Here is a 22,865-nt window from a genome sequence, read left to right as displayed (position 1 = left end):
GAAGAAATATAGTATGGTTTTCAAGATCTGCTCCGGAAACGAAATGTGACGGACGGACGGCACACATTCCTATATCCCCCTTCCACTTCGTGGCGGGGGATAATAAGTTCTAAGCATGACTCTATAAATGAACAATTACTGCAGTGAATGGCCATGTAGTTCTGACGATTATTATTTTTCAGATTTCATATCCCTCAATGAGTATTTGGCAATATCAAACATGGGACTTTGGACAAAATGTTAGCTTCACATGTATCAAGGAACCGATATCCATCAGAAATGATCAAACATCAAATCCCTATTGATTTTCCCATCTGAGCTAAAAGAGAGTAGTACAAGAGCCTCGTCTGTTTCATATTAAGATCTAAATATACCCCTGAAATTAACAAAAAGTCTGTCCACAATCAGATTATGGAAACTGTTCCGTCAGTTTCATTTCACGTGTTCTTGTGAGAAAAAGAGAGTGCTTAATTTCAAACATTAAAATTAACTCATTCAATCTTTCATATAAGATAAAAAGTCATTTTTATACGTACACTTCCCCTTGAACACAGTAAAATAACATTTATGTGTTGGCATGAGCATTAGGATTTACAGCTCAGCCATCGCAAACAATGCCATTAGTAATTTCCACAGTTTAAGCAGACAAAATGTGAACAGTTTTCCTTTAAACATTTTCTCTGAAGCTTTTTCTACAATCCCTACTTCAAAGCCAAAAAATAAGTATGAACAAACACAAATATATTTGACCGGATATCCACATTTCAGGATGAAAATACGTCATCTGTTTGCGACATGTGTCATAAACGATGTCAAACACAGGATTAATATATGTTTCTAAGATGTCTAGAATATCAAAAGTTTTACATGCAAATACATCTGTAAAGTTGACTTTCTTATTTTGTGCCGCATCATGTCTTCATTTCGTTGAAAAGATTAAAAGATATACTGATGAGGCTATATCTTTGTTGTGTAGTCACTGTAATTGATTGTACAATTCAAACAGAAATACTGTTAAGATGATTCCCAATTTAAATAAACTACCGGGCAAAATAAACTTATCATTTGTAAATTAAGTTTTATCTGAATTAAAGATGGTGCAATAAGTTAGAACGTTATCAGAAATTATTGACCGAAAGACACCCTGTGGATACATGAAAGTCACTTTTTGCAGGATTCACTGAATTCCATGCAGTCATGGAAAAAAGAAACTGCTGAAAATGTTCGTGCATGATTATCACATTAATACCGCTGTTGGGCAGAGCAAGGATGCAGCATCAAAGAGAACATCATAGAAATGCCAAGACTCACAAAAGAGGAACGTGACAGACTGATAGGAGCCTCTCAATGGCATATTGCAAGAACGTTTAACCGTTGGAATCTGATTGGCCAAAGATACAAGGACGAAGTTTTGCGACATGTTGTAGTGCCATTCATGTACATCCAAGAGGTACCCTTTTGCAGCAGGATTATGAGCGACCTCATTGCACCTGACTTGTTCAGCAGTATCTACACAACGTTATCGTCAACATTTGCCTTGGTCAGCATGTTCTCAAGACATTAATCCCACAGAGCCTCTCTGGGATCATCGTGATCGACAGCTGAGAGAACGCATACCTCCTCAGAAAACGGACAGCAGCTTGAATAGGTTTTATTGGATTAGTGGTGCAGAATTCCTGCTGACGTTATCCGGCGACTGACGACACCCACGTGGAGACATATTTTGGCGTGCATTGATGCAGGGAGTTGTCACACACGCTAATAACGATATGTCTTGTCACATGATTTGACTTTATGAGCTTCTTTTGAGTGGACTCGTGTTAATGAATTATTTCTTTAGACCCCATGTCTCTATCGCTCGGCCTGATGGCAAGTGCACTTCCGATATAGTATTGCAATTTTGTACAGCCATAGAAAAATGATTCCTGTTATTAAGATAATCACTATATGGTTAACGCCTGTCTCTTTCTGTGGGAACTGCAGAACAAAGTGATAAGATTCTTTTGCCCGGTAGTTCAGCTTGAAAGCAAAATCCACGGGATGTGGTAACCCTAATCCATTATTTTTATTCGTGCAGGAGATAGGTTTTGAGAGTGACTACGACTTTCAAGGATGACATTACTTATTTATACAGAGGACGTGCTTTGTTTAAATTGTGTCCATTCTCACACCTCTTGATGTATACACATTCACGGACTTGAAGAATTGGTCAACTTCTTTGGCACCAATGTTGAAATGTCCACACCTTTCATTTACGTTGGAACTGCACCGGTAGGGGATGACACATTCTCCCACGTAGTAAAACACCTGAGGTCCACATGTATAGATTCGTGAGGGGAGGCCTAATGCACAAAATGTATTCTATATATATAGGACACAGAAAGAAATAACTTACGCTTGGATATTTCTGTTTACACGTCACATGTTATAAAAAACAGTGTCTACTCACGTTATTGAACATGCACTCCTACCTTCCATATAAGGAGATATGCTGAGCACTTCTACACACATCCACACTGTTACTATTTGAAAAACATATTCAGATGGTAAATGTGTGTACAGAAACATGTTTCCCTATCTCAGTGAGGACTGACAGACAGGCAATGTGAAAGGTCAATTGATGTCTTCATAGATTGGCCCATCTGCGGAAAAAAGAAATCGTCTTAGAGAATATGTTAAATATGTGTATGATGTCTTTTTTTTACAAGAGGTTTGATTGGTCATAGGCAACCAAATGTTTGCCATACCATAAAGGAAACAAACGTCAGTTGAAACATGCGATGTGGCACAAGGTAAGTTTGAAATTCAGATTTTACATCTGGTTTAATGTACTTTTGCAAGGTATAACACTTTCTCTGAACAGCTCTATCCATTGAATCAAATTTACAGAAAGTATTCAGTGGAATGCTGTTGTTGGACTATGATTATGTCTACCACACATCGAGATACTTTGCTCGACTCAATCCAATCAGATCTTGGCCTCACTAGCAGGAATCCATACTGGAAGTAGATTCGTGCATGGGACTGATAAACGACACATGACAACATGGCGACAGTCGTGAGCCTTACATAACCATTCAAATTGTTTGTTAGCTTTTGTCTTCAAATCAGTGTTCAAGTTATTCCAAAGATTAACTGGTCTTCAAGAAAGGCCATACTGTTATCCGAACTATTTGTGGCGGGTATGACGTTACGCTCTTTACAATATATTGGAGCATTATCCCTAACCAATCACTTCCTGAGGTACCGTGAAGGTGTCGGTATAATTGGAATGAACCCGAGTGGCATAGACACTGAACCATGGTTTTGTTCGTTTGTTTCCATTAGTTGCTTGTACACATCCTTCTTAACGGTTCAGACGTCTGAGTTTGTTGTTGGATTGTAATCGATGTTGTTATTGACGTATGTCCTACCTGTACGCGAAACAGATATTGTTGTTGTTCCTACAGCGTGGTCAAAGCTTTTATTAACATACACTGGAAAACCTCTTGGCTGTGCGGGTGCTGAAAAGTAAATACAATCAGTGAGTGTTAACCAGGGGGTGTTGAACTCAAACTACTAACCACAATAAGAAAATCATTTATATGAGTGGAAGAAGGATGAATGTATGAAGGCTGTTAGATTTGGTTAAAGCTTTGGTTCGTCGCGGCAAGGGCCCCAGGGTCGATTCCCCACAGGCAAGTGCAATGCATACAATTTATTATAAGCAGGGAGTTGGAACTCGGGTATTTCCACTGGATCCCATGCACAATGTCTGCGCATGTGCAGTAGCACTAGAAAGGCACATGTCCAAGTCACAAAGTCATAGTTATGGTCTAAAACAACGGTGAGGCAGTTTTACAATTTCACCCCTCAAGTCTCAAGCAATTACTGTAAATGCATCCATTAGCTAAACTGAGTAATTCTATGGTGTGTAGAACAGATAATGATTTCGCCATGTGTGTGTTAGTTCACCTTACCATACTTGCCCATTGAGTTCAAATGTCATCCTAGTTTTGGAGTTATCATTAGCTCTTTAAGTTCATCCATGTCCTACACATACCTAAATATTTGGCTTTGAGATATGGAGTTAATGCCCCGTGTATTCTTAAAATAAGTCGAAGGATTTACTTGAACTTTTGCGATCTCAGAGAAGAACGAAGTTCAATTATATTAAAACATGTGATTTTTCAACTTTGTACACCACTATCGCACTCATAGGAAAACGTAAGGAAAAATTTAATTCCTTGATCCATGGGGAATTTGTTACATTGGTTACTAGTGACCATATACTAGTATATAGCAAAATATCTATCGTCAGAGGTATAGGACAATTAATATTATACAAATTGAAAGCAAGTGTCATTTGAAGTTTACTGAGAAGGCAATAAGTGAAATGCTTGACATCTTCATTGATGACATCGATGTGACATTTTAGGGTAAGACATTAGGCAAGAAGCAGGCATCCCCATGGGAACCGATTGTTCTCCCCTTCATGCTGATCTGTTTCTGTATCCATATGAATCGGAATTCCTGTTAGGATTGGCAAAATCAAAACAAGGAAATTTGGCAAATAAGTTTAACTGAATGTTGTCGCTTTTATCAAAATGAAGGTGTCTCATAGAAATTCAGGGAATACTAATCATCTGTTTTCAAAATCGTTCTCTACTGAAGGTGGACACTTGGGTGGTTAAACCGTCTACCCACAACAATTTATTATTATTAAGTTTCATGCAAGTTTACAAAGTTGTCCTTTGATGTGTGCTATTGCAGTTTATACTCTTGCAACATTATATATACCGAGCCTGGACGGAATGGGAGACGAGTGGCATAGACACTGAACCATGGTTTTGTTCGTTTGTTTCCATTAGTTGCTTGTATACATCCTTCTCAACGGTTCAGACGTCTGAGTTTGTTGTTGGATTGTGATCGATGTTGTTATTGACGTATGTCCTACCTGTACGCGAAACAGATGTTGTTGTTGTTCCTACAGCGTGGTCAAAGCTTTCATTAACATACACTGGAAAACCTCTTGGCTGTGCGGGTGCTGAAAAGTAAATACAATCAGTGAGTGTTAACCAGGGGGTGTTGAACTCAAACTACTAACCACAATAAGAAAATCATTTATATGAGTGGAAGAAGGATGAATGTATGAAGGCTGTTAGATTTGGTTAAAGCTTTGGTTCGTCGCGGCAAGGGCCCCAGGGTCGATTCCCCACAGGCAAGTGCAATGCATACAATTTATTATAAGCAGGGAGTTGGAACTCGGGTATTTCCACTGGATCCCATGCACAATGTCTGCGCATGCGCAGTAGCACTAGAAAGGCACATGTCCAAGTCACAAAGTCATAGTTATGGTCTAAAACAACGGTGAGGCAGTTTTACAATTTCACCCCTCAAGTCTCAAGCAATTACTGTAAATGCATCCATTAGTTAAACTGAGTAATTCTATGGTGTGTAGAACAGATAATGATTTCGCCATGTGTGTGTTAGTTCACCTTACCATACTTGCCCATTGAGTTCAAATGTCATCCTAGTTTTGGAGTTATCATTAGCTCTTTAAGTTCATCCATGTCCTACACATACCTAAATATTTGGCTTTGAGATATGGAGTTAATGCCCCGTGTATTCTTAAAATAAGTCGAAGGATTTACTTGAACTTTTGCGATCTCAGAGAAGAACGAAGTTCAATTATATTAAAACATGTGATTTTTCAACTTTGTACACCACTATCGCACTCATAGGAAAACGTAAGGAAAAATTTAATTCCTTGATCCATGGGGAATTTGTTACATTGGTTACTAGTGACCATATACTAGTATATAGCAAAATATCTATCGTCAGAGGTATAGGACAATTAATATTATACAAATTGAAAGCAAGTGTCATTTGAAGTTTACTGAGAAGGCAATAAGTGAAATGCTTGACATCTTCATTGATGACATCGATGTGACATTTTAGGGTAAGACATTAGGCAAGAAGCAGGCATCCCCATGGGAACCGATTGTTCTCCCCTTCATGCTGATCTGTTTCTGTATCCATATGAATCGGAATTCCTGTTAGGATTGGCAAAATCAAAACAAGGAAATATGGCAAATAAGTTTAACTGAAAGTTGTCGCTTTTATTAAAATGAAGGTGTCTCATAGAAGTTCAGGGAATATTAATCAGCTGTTTTCACATCGTTCTCTACTGAAGGTGGACACTTGGGTGGTTAAACCGTCTACCCACAACAATTTATCATTATTAAGTTTCATGCAAGTTTACAAAGTTGTCCTTTGATGTGTGCTATTGCAGTTCATACTCTTGCAACATTATATATACCGAGACTCTTCTTGCAGGGACTTTACATGGTGCGGTTTGCTGGTATTGCGAAAACCTGATCCTGTCTTTGTGATGGCCCGTGAGGAATTGCTGCATTTCTAAAAACCTACAATTTGAATGAGAAATCCGTACTCATTGGTGGACATGTAGTGAGTGGGCTTACCCTGTGTAGTTTCGCTCCTGATGACTCCATATGTCTGTTGAACACTTGTACCACGTTGCAGTGCTGTATAAGGCTTGTCATAGTGCGCATCTGCAACATAACGGTTCTTATTGGCACACAGACACACCGACCCCCAAACACATGAAACACTCGGTACATGTACTTATAATGAAATGCCTCATTGTCTCTTTGTTAAGAGCTCTTCAAACCATATCAAAAGATTTTATTTCAGGTTTGGGATATATTGGGTACTGTGAGAGAGGGAATATTGAACGATTTCTCTGCACTCTACCTTCGGGAGTCTTCATGCCTCTCCTTTTCCTGTAGAAGACCACACCTGTCAACAACCCCGTGATCAGCAGCACACTGATGATGACACACACAACTATCACTACAGTATTGTCTGAAACAAATAGTTTTAAGATTTCTGTTTCAATTAATCTCATCAAATGTAGAATGTAATATACATATGTCTCTGTGTACGTGTTTTCAGACCAATTATTATCAACAGATATTACTTAGTGTAATAATGGCCTAATCTTTCCAAACTAACATTATACCACTTAATGTCCCTAATGTGTGATGTAGATGACACTCTGCTAAAACATTTACTATCATGTGAAGTCATATCTCTTATAAATATAAAACGCCAACACAAGAAAATAACCAGTCTATATTATCCGATAAAACAGATTACATTCCAAAGCTCGATATAAAGATATGTACCTTTTAGAATCTATGTACATAGTTATTGGTAGGCTCGGAATCAATACAAATGAAAACTAAAAATCTTTTGCTATTATCTTGATATATTGTAGTTCAAAACATTTCGATCCACACAGCGCAATGTATATTTTTTGTCTGATACTTCTTTGTAAATATAAGAACGGAAAGGTTTACTCGTAAATCCTAAGCCTACTGGGGACAGACCTGTTATTGGAAATGTGAGATAAATAATTCATTACTTTCAGAAATATTTAAACTTTAACTGTGAAGGGGATCTACTTTGTTTGTAATATAGCAAAATACTTTACACCAACATGTATGAAATTAATAACTTCTCAAGCTGTACTAGTGAGCATATTATTTCATTATAGTATTGTAGTTATTTCAAGTCGAACCAGCTTAATATGGGAGGAGGGTAGAAACTTTTGGAAATCTTTAACTTTTGTCAAAGCCAGGTGCACGGATAGAGTCCGGACGAATGTAGGACTCGATCCAACACCCCTGAAGATCCTGGAATACCCAAGTAACTCTGCACATCGAATTGTCATGAACAGTTGTGCTATTGAAGAAGTCTTAGAAATGATGCCATAACATTGTAAAAGAGGCATGAAGAGCTCTATGTGTTGGATAAGGCACGAGCACGTCCAAGGATTTTTATGATGTTTAAAACTCGCATCCGCTGGATAAAGGTTTTAAATATCATAAAAATCCGAGGGAAGTGTATTATCTAACTTACAAACCTAAAACAGAGTCTTAAAACAACATTTATCAACAGTTTTATGTTTCAATTGAAATAAAAAAACACACACAAAAAAAAATTAAGAAAGAGAATTTATGGATGTCGGATTCTATATCATGAGGTACACAACGTTTCGGAGTATATGCTTACTCCTTCATCTGGTGAATGAATGATATGAGACAGAGAGCATATATAGGTACACGTGAAAACAACAAGACCAACGTCCCCAACGTCTACCTACAACAACTGGCGACAAATATCATATTAAATAGCATTGATCTAACTTGGTTAAATTAGATGTAACTTTGCTACAAATACATGTTTACAGTTACAATTACAATAGACGTCGAACAAAACCAGTGGTGGACCAAACTGTATGAAATAGACTATAAGTATGGGTGACAGCAACACTCCGGTGTCTTGTCACCTGACAGGTACACATCTGACCCAGATTTTACCACAACAGTCGATGCATAGGGGAGACTCTCAAAAATTAAAATGCAAATATTTTTCACGTAAGGGATGAATGGGGAATTAAGATAGAAAATATTAAGTAAACCTTTGAAAGTGTAAAGAATTCAGACGTTGAAAATTGTTCAACGACCATTGAATATTGTAAGTTATCTTAATGATGGGATAACAGAATGTGCTTGAAATGTTGATTCACTGGTTGAACGAATTATGGTAGATTTGATTTTGGAATACGCAATATAGTTTCAGTTTAAAATACAAAAATGCTCAAAGATGTATTGATATATGATATTAACGTGCGATATGAAGAACACGAAATAGAATAAAACAACCACAACATATTTTAAAATATATATCGTACTTTTAATACTATTTGAAGCCCAAGCAATCGGTATCTTTTGGCGGAACTGACTGACAAAGTTTCTCTTCATCACACAAGTATCATTACAGCTCAATATCTGATTCAGCAGAGGAAGAATCGGGATCGGTAGCAGTGTCATTCAACGAGGTGATGACTGGGGCGACGAGGTTGGTATCATCACGTTGGTGGTACTGATGTTCAATGTCAAGGAGACAATGTCAATGTCATGTCTCATCAAGGTAAATGATTTGGAATCCGAGACATCTGTAGTCATGAATGGTATTTAGATTATTTGAATGCATGAATATCATAGAATACTTTTCCCTTAACACCCCCTGTCCTCCCCACGTGCGGTGTATTTGAACTCAATCTCATGCTGAGCTATGATGAGCATAGTTCGTGAAACGTTTATCCTTTCTCTAATTTCATACTGAATTCGTTTACATGTCGGAGGCACCTTCTGCTCGTAAAACTTGTCCACCGTACGTCTTATAAGTCCTTTATCCAAACTATCAGGTTTTCTTTTTCTACCTGCTGAAACTATAGATACGGACCCTACCTTCTTTGATTTATTTATTATACCATATACTTGTTGGTGTGACATTCCAAGTGCTTTACCTGCTCGGAAGTACAGCCTAGCAACACTAAGCATGGGCCTCCCTTGTCTCTCTCCTTCACAAAATACTTGTAGACGTTTGCTACTGTCGACTCTGTGTCACAAACCACGATTGTGCTCTTCACGTGCAATGCTTCATGCATCATAGGAGTATTATTCAAATATTCCCCGATGTGTATAAACACTTAAAAATTACTAGACACTATTATATTATACCAATTCATCGCATCATTAACGGGCAATAATATACCATTAGGTTCTCAAATTATAATTATGGGACAAAAACATATTTGCATAAATCTATAGTATGTTTCTGATTTCCTTCATCAAACCTCTATTTTGGATGAAAATTCCTCCGGTAAGATAAAATTGAACTGATGGAAATTTAAATTATTCAAACCCAACGTAGGACGAACCTTTTTAAAGAGGTACTTTCATAAAACATCTTTCTATTCCTTTTTTATTAACGTTTCACGGCAAAATATCAGTGTTGTGTCATTTCCGACGGTATTTTAGTGGTACACTCACCGGGCTACAGAAACGAAGGCTGCATATTCGATCCGCAGGTAATAAAGAAAATATTACATTGTGTTTAAATGCAAAATAAATTTCTAGAGAGACATAAACGGATTTTGTATTAAAAACTCCGTGGGATATGACAACATCCCTGTTTGTGAGATTTAACCCGACTGGAGAACAATAAGATGATGTCACTTGGTTTTTTTCAGACATACCTGTGTCTTTTGTTTCGGGTTGAAAAACACCTGTATTTCCTGGAGGAGGTCCACGAGAAGTCGCCGTGATTGTTGTTGATGGGATGATGGGTTTGACAACTGCAGAGGATGGAAAGTAGAGAGAGAGAAACTGAGTGGAATGCGTGCATTTATTCAGTCACAGACGATCACGATCGTGCAAAGATGTTAACGTCATTCTAACAGCAGACAGTGAGGATTTACCACGCACCACCATGATATTAATTGAATCTCTTTGCTCCCGCCATAATTGAACCTACCATATAAGTTGAAACAATGGGTGAGTATGGTAGTACGCCGATTTTACCAATATTCCAGCATTATAACGGCGGGGGACACCAGAAATGGGCTTCACAAATTGTACCCATGTCGGGAATCGAACCCGGGTCTTCGGCGTTACGAGCGAACCTTGAAACAATGGGTCAGTGTTATGTAGGTCAAAGGTCATATAACAATGACTGCTTCCGGATATTGACTTGCAAACGTATTTAATCGTTACTGATATATTATGAACCTTTTTTCACAAAGCATATATTCATTAGGTATGAAAAGTTATCATATTGCGAAGTTTTGGATGTATCTCTAACTATAAAACCAAATGTCACACAGAGACGTAGAAAATGAAAAATGTCAAACTGTTTGAAATATGAAGAGTGCTAAGTAATATCTGATATTTCGTAATGCGTCAAAAGCTTTGCCACCTTTATTAATGTGCTGATTTTTTTTATTTATCAGGTTTAAGTGTTAGCGAACAAATGTTATATTAAATAGATTTGTATGCTTATGTAAAACGTTACACATTCAAAACGAAAATAACTCGCAATCAATATTGACGGTTTTGGTGTAGATTCGTACACAGAAAAGGGGCATAACTGTTCTTAGACCTAAGTCATTTCAACAGTTTGGTGTGGATCAGGACAAATTATTTAATTCAAAGGCGTAACCAAATTGTCCCAACAAATGTTGTCATTGAATCCACGTACATTTCTCTATCAGCACTATTCATAACGAATAGAGATATTAACAACATAACAAAATAAGTAATAGCGAAATGGATGACTCCATCTAATATATTAATTGCTTGGATTCCGCATTCATCTAATAGTTCAAGTGTAATTTGATTCATGTCAGACCATTATCAATGAAATACAAGTCTTGTCATCAAACGTTATGTATTATATTTAATATATCAACTCCAAGGCAATTTAGATTGTGTGCTTCAATTTATAAGCTATCATTAAATACATTGAAGGTGATAGACTTACAAATCAGATTATTTTTCTGAAAACTTTCTCTAGCATGGACATTCTCGCCTGTTTAGAAAGTAGACACTTCAACTATGAACAAAACCTTGTCTTTACTCACCAACATTAATGTTGAGAGATCTTGATGCATTGTACGTCACACCACCGACATCATTGGTGGCCATACATGTGTATGTTCCTGAATCTTCTATCTGAAGATTAGAAAGTGTCCATTCTCCGCCCGGCGTGGTGGAATTATTGTCTCCTTCTTTGTGCCAGGAGAAGGTTGCTGGTGGGTTGGTATCAGCATTACACTTCAGGGTGACGGTGTCGCCAACAGTGTGTGTGCCTCCTGCAGGGTTGGAGCTGACATCTGGGTCACTCTCAGTGAATGTATCTGAAAAAATGTTAGCATGAGTGAGTGGGTCAGCGTGAATGTGTGCCCCCTGGGTGGTTGGAGCTGACATTGAAAGTACTCTCACTGAATGGATCTGATATGTTAGGGTGAGTGAGTCAGTGTGTGTGTGCCCCTTGCATGGTTGGGGCTGACATTGGGGTCACTGTCACTGAATGGATCTGAAAACATTAGCGGAAACACTGATTTACACATAATGGCTGACTACTGACAATGCAAGACACAAGACTACATTGTTTCCACAATCTTTCATATGAATACCAAGTCGATATATGATATTGGAAAATGTTGGTGGCCTGATATTCAACAAACGGTACGTCAAAACGCAGCTATGTCGATTTGCAATGTCTTAAAAAACATTTTTTCACATTTGCTGTAAGGCAAAATGCACATGCAATCGTAACTTCGGAACATCGCCACAGGACGTATCCAAAGCGGGGAATTGCAGTCTTCTGTTGCACGCCAGGGTCGCTGTCGCAGAATGGATCTGCAAATATTAGTTTGAGTGAGTGAGTCAGTGTCCGTTTGTGCCCCTGCAGGGTTGGAGCTGACATCGGGGGCGCTGTCACTAAAGGTATCTGAAAACATAGACTAACTTTTTTCCCCGAATCTTTGAATACAAAGTCGATCAGATAGGCATCTATAACAGTATTCATTATATGATAAGATGTATTCTGGTGAAGTGGTGAGGCAGAGAAGAGTGTTTGAACTCAAATTCGTTTTACAAATAAAACGAACAAGCCCAAGCTTCCATAAAGAAACGTATCTGAACACACTGGATAAACAATTGGTTGATTTGAAAACATACCAAGAAACAAACTTTATGATATGTAGATTCACAGTCATCACTTGCTAAATTATGAAAAACATATACTCCTTTCCTACACGTTGTACTTACAGAAAACTGCGATCTTGTCAGTTTGTCTACATGTAGAGTTGCATGTTTCGAACCCTGTAGGTTTTGTGAGCGTGGTGTGGTTTGCTGCACACCGGATGGTCATTCCATTGTCTTGTCTGCTGACATTCAGTGTCAGCTGACTTACTCGATCAAAGGTGCAGGTTCCTGTAGTTGGATAGGAAGGGTTTAGTCTGGCTAGACTAGTTATGTCCTCTGGCGTGTTGCCACGGTACCTGAACCACAAGAAGTCTCCTGCAGGTTTCCCAACAGATCCCTGACACCGGAATTGAACCTGCTGTCCGTCTGTGTAGCCATCAGCGTAGGCAGGAATCAGTGTTATGGTTGGTGTCAAAGGTTGTGCTGCAATGAAACATACACACACATTACATCACTTAAGAAATATGAAATAGGTGACTCCAACATGACCAACCGCATCTTAATTTCTACATGTGGAGTTAAAAGCAAATTCTTTAGACTGTGTCTTTGTCGTAGTTTTAAACAAAATATGTAAAATATAGCACAGTTTTTTAATTCTGTTACTTAAAGGTCCTGAAACTCAGTAATTATTTGTCCTGAACTGTATAACTTATGTTTCAAAATGTAAATGATAAAACTCACTTACCTTGCAATAGAAGATTCATATCAGCTGTCATTGTTTCAGCCGTGTTCCCTGCTGATTGATAATTAACAGAACAGCGGTAGGCTGCCTCATCATCACATTCTACACGATCAAAACGCACACTTGTGGAACCATCAGACATGATGAGTGTTGTTCGAAGTTTAAAATCTTCTGCAACACCTGCAGTATAGAGTGATGAGTTGACAGCTGGTCTAAAAACTGCGATGTCCGTATAAGATGGATCTGTAGTTCTTTTTCTACTCATTGTTATTGTAAAAAGTACTTCTCCCGGTGCCAGTACATATTCACACTTGACAGTGACTTGGTTGGGTCCTTTAATTCCTGTCTTATCTCTTGCTGTCACCGTTATTCCATAAACACGAGAAACACCTGCAATGAAAAGTGTATGATTTAACCTCTCATTCACAACCTTTATTACCGAATCAATGACATCCCTGATGCGCGACCAATGAACGAACACCACAGACATGTAATCCAAGCGAACCTTTAAACGTAAGCATTATCCCTGTTTACACATTGGTTGTCTCCCAACTAAATTAGCTTCAAACTGTACACAAATTATACTTATTCGTCTTCTTATCCGTGGTTTGGTGACTTGTTTGGTCCCGACTATGTTCATAATACTATAGGCTCATCGGGAAAATAGACACCTTGCGCTCATCTAGAGTTGAACGAAAGCCAATATAGCTGATCGTGCTGTCGACAATTGATTTAGCTGTTTCACCAGCCGGGATCACCCTTCACTTGATCACTCGAGCTATGTATTCTAATGATATTCATCCTAGACTGTCACAGAACGTGAATATCAGACCAAGCAAACTCTCATTATACCAATAATACGCTGTCTATGTCAAAATGCATTACTGATTTGACACAATCATTCGTAGTACACAAATATTCAAAACAAAAATTTGAATTCCTTGACAAGATATGGGACATTGGAAACATAGAGGTTTGTTGTTAAGACCAGCTGTCTCTAACCACGTGGACATGTTACATCATAATATAAAACCGTGGTGAAGTGAATGAAAAAAACCCACAAAAAACCTACAAATGTAACAGCAAAAATACCAAATGGACTGGCAATGCACGAACAGAGCAAGCATTTCGTTAGTAATCTATAGGCTTCATCGCGTAGAAATGTTGATTATAAGTAACTTGCACAAGTTATCAGACGTCAAATGGAATAGCGCAGCCTCGGTGCTGCATAACAATTGATAACAGCATGTTAAATACATTGGGAAGAGAAAACACATAGCTGAATCACCCATGTCTATATATCAACATTAGTCAAGATTACAAACTTGCATTCTAACAGCGGATCTTTTGAATCGAGGTCAGGCGCCTTCTCCACATATGACCAAAGACGGCGACCTTAGTTTCATGCCCTGTTGCACCGGGTAGCAGATAACAGAGTTCATTCATGCAGCCTGTGTACTTCGCATGTAAGGTAATCAATACCCCTTTACAAATGCCTCTTCGCATGACTGTGCTGCGTTTACGTATTCAGCTAGAAATAAACGCTGAGGGCAAATCGACCTGGGAGTGTTATCGAGCAGTTGAGAACTTCCTGGTTCTGAATATTGACACCGAAACACAGGGGGATATGACAAAAGTAAATACACATATTCGAACACTATATTAGATATATAACGAAGATAAATAAATTGATGAGACAATGGCGTTGTCATACCAATTCCTTCACATGTACTTTGTTGAAACAGTAGTGGTCATTGTCGCGAAAAGCCGCAACCAGTTCTCACGTTAAACAAATACTCAATAACTCACCGAATGAAATGAGGTAACTCGTAAATAGCCAACACGAGATGGTGGGTATCCATGCCATGACAACAACGGCACACAGAATTCACTCTTAAAGTTATGTTGATCTGTTTATGATATGAGACGTCAGAGAATAGCTGTGATCCACTTTTCAGTCCCGGGATTGCAAACATTAAACACTCGCGCAGTGACGACTCAGAGAATTCTGGGTAGAATGACAGCAATATGTGTCATTTGGCACTGGTTTCAAAACTACAACCAGGTCTTCCGCGTGACGTGTGAAGGCTTAGAAATGTTTCACACAATAATATTGTATTAAACATGTTGTTGTGTTTTAAATGATTGAAGGAATTACGATGTGCGTTTCAAACCTTTCCCCTTAGGTTGTATTTACCAGCAGTTCATGTCGAGTTGTCTCCCTGCCCAGACCAACGTTTCATCAATGGGAGCTGGGATGTTGTGTCACTGCTTAAAACACACATCCTGTGTTATTGTGTATCAAATAGGACCCGACTGATGGTGTGTTGTCTATCATGTGGGGTCTGGCTGATGGCGTACTGTCTTCCATTCGGGGCCTTGCTGCTGGCAGTGTTGTCTCTCCTGTAGGACCTGGCTTATCTGTATTTAGTATCAACTAGTATCTGGCTGATGGTGTATTGTGTATCATGTACAAACTGGCTGGTAGTGTATTGTCTATCATGTAGGACCTGGCTGAGAGTGTATTGTGTATCATGTAGGACCTGGCTGATGGTGTATTGTGCATCATATAGGACCTGGCTGATGGTGTATTGTGCATCATGTAGGACCTGGCTGATGGTGTATTGTGTACCATATAGGACCTGGCTAGTGGTGTATTGTCTTCCATTCGGGGCCTGGCTGATGATGGTGTTGTCTCTCTTGTATGACCTGGATATTGTGTCTTTTGTATCAAGAACGAACTGGCTGATGGTGTATTGTGTATCATGTAAGAACTAGCTGATGGTGTATTGTGCATCATATAAGAACTTGCTGATGGTGTATTGTGTATCTAGTAGAAACTGGCTGATGGTGTATTGTCTTCCATTCGGGGCCTGGCTGATGGTGGTGTTGTCTCTCTTTTACGACCTGGATATTGTGTCTTTTCTATCAAGAACGAACTGGCTGATGGTGTATTGTGTATCATGTAAGAACTGGCTGGTTGTGTATTGTGTATCATTTAGGAAATGGTTGATGGTGTATTGTGTATCATGTAGGACCTGGATGATGGTGTATTGTGCATCATGTAGTACCTGTCTGGTGGTGAATTGTATTTAATGTAGGACGTGGCTGGTGGTGTATTGTGTATCATGTAGTACCTGGCTGATGGTGTATTGTGTATCATGTAGGACCTGGTTGATGGTGTACGTTGAATCATGTAGGACCTGGGTGATGGTGTATTGTGTATCATGTAGGACCTGGCTGATGGTGTATTGTGTATCTTGTAGGACCTGGCTGGTGGTGTATTATGTAACATGTAGGACCTGGATCATTTTGTATTGTATATCATGTAGGATATTGTTGATGGTTTATTGTATATCATGTAGGACCTGTCTGATGGTGTATTGTATATCATGTAGGAACTGGCTGGTGGTGTATTGTATATCATGTAGGACCTGGCTGATGGTGTATTGTATATCATGTAGGACCTTGTTGATGGTGTATTGTATATCATGTAGGATCTGGTTGATGGTGTATTATACAACATCTACGACCTAGCAGATGGTGTATTGTATATCATGTAGGAAATGGCTGATGGTGTATTGTATATCATGTAGGACCTGGCTGTTGGTGTATTGTATATCAAGTAGGACGTGGTTGATGGTGTATTGTGCATCATGTAGGTCCTGCCTGATGGTGTATTGCGTATCATGTAGGTCCTGCCTAAAGGTGTATTGTGTATCATGTAGGACCTGGTTGATGGTGTATTGTATATCATGTAGGATATGGTTGATGGTGTATTGTGTATCATGTAGGACCTGCCTGATGGTGTATTGTGTATCATATAGGACCTGGTTGATGGTGTATTGTGTATCATGTAGGACCTGGCTTATGTTGTATTGTGTATCATGTATGACCTGGTTGATGGTGTATTGTATATCATGTAGGATCTGGTTGATGTTGTATTATATATCATGTAGGACCTGACTGATGGCGTGTTGTGTATCGTGTAGGACCTGGCTGATGGTGTATTGTGTATCTTGTAGGACCTGGCTGATGGTGTATTGTGCATCATGTAGTACCTGGCTGGTGGTGTATTGTTCATCATGTAGGATCTGGCTGATGATGTATTCTCCATCATCTAGAATCTGGCTGGCGGTATATTGTGTATCATGTAGGACCTGGCTGATGGTGTATTGTGCATCATGTATGATCTGGCTGATGGTGTAATGTGTTTTATGTAGGACTTGTCTGGTGGTGTATTGTGCATCATGTAGGACCTGGCTGATGGTCTATTGTATATCATGTAGGACCTGGTTGATGGTGTATTGTCTCTAATGAAGGACCTGACTGATGGTGTTGTGTCTCTCATTTAGGACCTGGTTGATGGTGTATTGTGTATCATGTAGGACCTGGCTTATGTTGTATTGTGTATCATGTATGACCTGGTTGATGGTGTATTGTATATCATGTAGGACCTGGTTGATGTTGTATTCTATATCATGTAGGACCTTACTGATGGCGTGTTGTGTATCGTGTAGGACCTGGCTGATGGTGTATTGTGTATCATGTAGGACCTGGCGGATGGTGTATTGTGCATCATGTAGTACCTGGCTGGTGGTGTATTGTTCATCATGTAGGATCTGGCTGATGATGTATTCTCCATAATCTAGAATCTGGCTGGCGGTATATAGTGTATCATGTAGGACCTGGCTGATGGTGTATTGTGCATCATGTATGATCTGGCTGATGGTGTAATGTGTTTTATGTAGGACTTGTCTGGTGGTGTATTGTGCATCATGTAGGACCTGGCTGATGGTCTATTGTATATCATGTAGGACCTGGTTGATGGTGTAGTGTCTCTAATGAAGGACCTGACTGATTGTGTTGTGTCTCTCATTTAGGACCTGGCTGATGGTGTATTGTATATCAAGTAGGACCTGGCTGATGGTGTATTGTATATCATGTAGGACCTGGTTGATGGTGTAGTGTCTCACATGAAGGACCTGACTGATGGTGTTGTGTCTCTCATTTAGGACCTGGCTGATGGTGTATTGTATATCATGTAGGACCTGGTTGATGGTGTAGTGTCTCTCATGAAAGACCCGGCTGATGGTGTTGTGTCTCTTTTTTAGGACCTGGTTGATGGTGTATTGTATATCATGTAGAACCTGGCTGATGGTGTATTGTATATCGTGTAGGACCTGGTTGATGGTGTATTGTGTATCATGTAGATCCTGCCTGATGGTGTATTGTGTATCATGTAGGACCTGGTTGATGGTGTATTGTATATCATGTAGGACCTGGTTGATGGTGTACGTTGAATCATGTAGGACCTGGATGATGGTGTATTGTGTATCATGTAGGACCTGGCTGATGGTGTATTGTGTATCTTGTAGGACCTGGCTGGCTGGTGTATTATGTAACATGTAGGACCTGGATCATTTTGTATTGTATATCATGTAGGATATTGTTGATGGTTTATTGTATATCATGTAGGACCTTGTTGATGGTGTATTGTATATCATGTAGGATCTGGTTGATGGTGTATTATACAACATCTACGACCTGGCAGATGGTGTATTGTATATCATGTAGGAACTGGCTGATGGTGTATTGTATATCAAGTAGGACGTGGTTGATGGTGTATTGTGCATCATGTAGGTCCTGCCTGATGGTGTATTGTGTATCATGTAGGACCTGGTTGATTGTGTATTGTATATCATGTAGGATCTGGTTGATGGTGTATTGTGTATCATGTAGGTCCTGCCTAAAGGTGTATTGTGTATCATGTATGATCTGGCTGATGGTGTAATGTGTTTTATGTAGGACTTGTCTGGTGGTGTATTGTGCATCAGGTAGGACCTGGCTGATGGTCTATTGTATATCATGTAGGACCTGGTTGATGGTGTAGTGTCTCTAATGAAGGACCTGAATGATTGTGTTGTGTCTCTCATTTAGGACCTGGCTGATGGTGTATTTTATATCAAGTAGGACCTGGCTGATGGTGTATTGTATGTCATGTAGGACCTGGTTGATGGTGTGGTGTCTCAAATGAAGGACCTGACTGATGGTGTTGTGTCTCTCATTTAGGACCTGGCTGATGGTGTATTGTATATCATGTAGGACCTGGTTGATGGTGTAGTGTCTCTCATGAAAGACCCGGCTGATGGTGTTGTGTCTCTCATTTAGGACCTGGTTGATGGTGTATTTATATCATGTAGGACCTGGCTGATGGTGTATTGTATATCGTGTAGGACCTGGTTGATGGTGTATTGTGTATCATGTAGGTCCTGCCTGATGGTGTATTGTGTATCATGTAAGACCTGGTTGATGGTGTATTGTATATCATGTAGGATCTGGTTCATAGTGTATTGTGTATCATATAGGTCCTGCCTAAAGGTGTATTGTGTATGATGTAGGACCTGATTGATGGTGTATTGTATATCATGTAGGATCTGCTTGATGGTGTATTGTGTATCATGTAGGACCTGGTTGATGGTGTATTGTGCATCATGTAGTACCTGTCTGGTGGTGAATTGTATATCATGTAGGACGTGGCTGGTGGTGTATTGTGTATCATGTAGTACCTGGCTGAGGGTGTATTGTGTATCATGTAGGACCTGGTTGATGGTGTACGTTGAATCATGTAGGACCTGGGTGATGGTGTATTGTGTATCATGTAGGACATGGCTGATGGTGTATTGTGTATCTTGTAGGACCTGGCTGGCTGGTGTATTATGTAACATGTAGGACCTGGATCATTTTGTATTGTATATCATGTAGGATATTGTTGATGGTTTATTGTATATCATGTAGGACCTTGTTGATGGTGTATTGTATATCATGTAGGATCTGGTTGATGGTGTATTATACAACATCTACGACCTGGCAGATGGTGTATTGTATATCATGTAGGAACTGGCTGATGGTGTATTGTATATCAAGTAGGACGTGGTTGATGGTGTATTGTGCATCATGTAGGTCCTGCCTGATGGTGTATTGTGTATCATGTAGGACCTGGTTGATTGTGTATTGTATATCATGTAGGATATGGTTGATGGTGTATTGTGTATCATGTAGGTCCTGCCTAAAGGTGTATTGTGTATCATGTTGGACCTGGTTGATGGTGTATTGTATATCATGTAGGATCTGGTTGATGGTGTATTGTGTATCATGTAGGACCTGATTGATGGTGTATTGTATATCATGTAGGACCTGGCTGATGGTGTATTGTGTATCATGTAGGAACTGGTTCATGGCGTATTGTGTATCATGTAGGACCTGGCTTATGTTGTATTGTGTATCATGTATGACCTGGTTGATGGTGTATTGTATATCATGTAGGACATGGTTGATGTTGTATTTTATATCATGTAGGACCTTACTGATGGCGTGTTGTGTATCGTGTAGGACCTGGCTGATGGTGTATTGTGTATCATGTAGGACCTGGCGGATGGTGTATTGTGCATCATGTAGTACCTGGCTGGTGGTGTATTGTACATCATGTAGGATCTGGCTGATGATGTATTTTATATCATGTAGGACCTGGCTGATGGTGTATTGTATATCATGTAGGACCTTAATGATAGTGTATTGTATATCATGTAGGATCTGTTTGATGGTGTATTATACAACATCTACGACCTGGCAGATTGTGTATTGTATATCATGTAGGAACTGGCTGATGGTGTATTGTATATCATGTAGGACCTGGCTGTTGGTGTATTGTATATCAAGTAGGACGTGGTTGATGGTGTATTGTGCATCATGTAGGTCCTGCCTGATTGTGTATTGTACATCATGTAGGACCTGGTTGATTGTGTATTGTATATCATGTAGAATCTGGTTGATGGTGTATTGTGTATCATGTAGGTCCTGCCTAATGGTGTATTGTGTATCATGTAGGACCTGGTTGATGGTGTATTGTATATCATGTAGGATATGGTTGATGGTGTATTGTGTATCATGTAGGAACTGGTTGATGGTGTATTGTGTATCATGTAGGACCTGGCTTATGTTGTGTTGTGTATCATGTATGACCTGGTTGATGGTGTATTGTATATCATGTAGGATCTGGTTGATGTTGTATTCTATATCATGTAGGACCTGACTGATGGCGTGTTGTGTATCGTGTAGGACCTGGCTGATGGTGTATTGTGTATTATGTAGGACCTGGCTGATGGTGTATTGTGCATCATGTAGTACCTGGCTGATGGTGTATTGTTCATCATGTTGGATCTGGCTGATGATGTATTCTGCATCATCTAGAATCTGGCTGGCGGTATATTGTGTATCATGTAGGACCTGGCTGATGGTGTATTGTGCATCATGTATGATCTGGCTGATGGTGTAATGTGTTTGATGTAGGACTTGTGTGGTGGTGTATTGTGCATCATGTAGGACCTGGCTGATGGTGTATTGTATATCATGTAGGACCTGGTTGACGGTGTTGTTTCTCACATGAAGGACCTGACTGATTGTGTTGTGTCTCTCATTTAGGACCTGGCTGTTGGTGTAGTGTCTCTCATGTAGGACCTGGCTGATGGTGTATTTTATATCATGTAGGATCTGGTTGATGGTGTATTGTGTATCATGTAGGATGTGGTTGATTGTGTATTGTGTATCAGGTAGAACCTGGTTGATGGTGTATTGTATATCATGTAGGATCTGGTTGATAGTGTATTGTGTATCATGTATTTCCTGCCTAAAGGTGTATTATTCATCATGTAGGACCTGGTTGATGGTGTATTGTATATCATGTAGTATCTGGTTGATGGTATATTGTGTATCATATAGGACCTGATTGATGGTGTATTGTATATCATGTAGGACCTGGCTGATGGTGTATTGTGTATCATGTTGGACCTGGTTGATGGTGTATTGTGTATCATGTAGGACCTGGCTTATGTTGTGTTGTGTATCATGTATGACCTTGTTGATGGTGTATTGTATATCATGTAGGACATGGTTGATGTTGTATTTTATATCATGTAGGACCTGACTGATGGCGTGTTGTGTATCGTTTAGGACCTGGGTGATGGTGTATTGTGTATCATGTAGGACCTGGCTGATGGTGTATTGTGCATCATGTAGTACCTGACTGGTGGTGTATTGTTCATCATGTAGGATCTGGCTGATGATGTATTCTGCATCATCTAGAATCTGGCTGGCGGTATATTGTGTATCATGTAGGACCTGGCTGATGGTGTATTGTGCATCATGTATGATCTGGCTGATGGTGTAATGTGTTTTGTGTAGGACTTGTCTGGTGGTGTATTGTGCATCATGTAGGACCTGGCTGATGGTCTATTGTATTTCATGTAGGACCTGGTTGATGGTGTAGTGTCTCTAATGAAGGACCTGACTGATGGTGTTGTGTCTCTTATTTAGGACCTGGTTGATGGTGTATTGTGTATCATGTAGCACCTGGCTTATGTTGTATTGTGTATCATGTATGACCTGGTTGATGGTGTATTGTATATCATTTAGGACCTGGTTAATGTTGTATTCTATATCATGTAGGACCTTACTGATGGCGTGTTGTGTATCGTGTAGGACCTGGCTGATGGTGTATTGTG

The 22,865-nt window shown here is 39.4% G+C and overlaps 1 protein-coding gene across 1 annotated transcript; it reads right to left on the bottom strand.

Annotated features, from left to right (window-relative positions):
* Positions 1 to 1,602: 1,602 nt before the first annotated feature.
* LOC139457320 (cell adhesion molecule 2-like) lies at positions 1,603 to 15,676 on the bottom strand. The gene is made up of 10 exons (XM_071238727.1): positions 15,667 to 15,676; positions 13,309 to 13,695; positions 12,687 to 13,046; positions 11,495 to 11,770; positions 10,112 to 10,210; positions 6,757 to 6,867; positions 6,465 to 6,554; positions 4,937 to 5,026; positions 3,414 to 3,503; positions 1,603 to 2,642 (listed from the first exon to the last, which is right to left on the bottom strand). The coding sequence occupies exons 1-10, from the start codon at positions 15,674 to 15,676 to the stop codon at positions 2,614 to 2,616; spliced, it is 1,542 nt and encodes a 513-aa protein (XP_071094828.1). The 3' UTR covers positions 1,603 to 2,613.
* Between the last annotated feature and the right edge of the window lie 7,189 nt (positions 15,677 to 22,865).

This window comes from Haliotis cracherodii, unplaced genomic scaffold (assembly GCF_022045235.1).
Source record: "Haliotis cracherodii isolate W230 unplaced genomic scaffold, xgHalCrac1.p SCAF_12, whole genome shotgun sequence".
Lineage (NCBI taxonomy): Eukaryota > Metazoa > Mollusca > Gastropoda > Lepetellida > Haliotidae > Haliotis > Haliotis cracherodii.
The sequence above is the reverse complement of the archived record's forward strand: the minus strand, read 5'-3'. Positions and strand labels throughout refer to the sequence as shown.

Coding starts and splice junctions, on each gene's coding strand:
- LOC139457320 (XM_071238727.1), bottom strand. Junction 13,047..13,308: donor TATGAATCTTCTATTGCAAG/GTAAGTGAGTTT, acceptor GTTTCATTGCAG/CACAACCTTTGACACCAACC. Junction 6,868..10,111: donor ACCCGAAACAAAAGACACAG/GTATGTCTGAAA, acceptor TATTTGTTTCAG/ACAATACTGTAGTGATAGTT.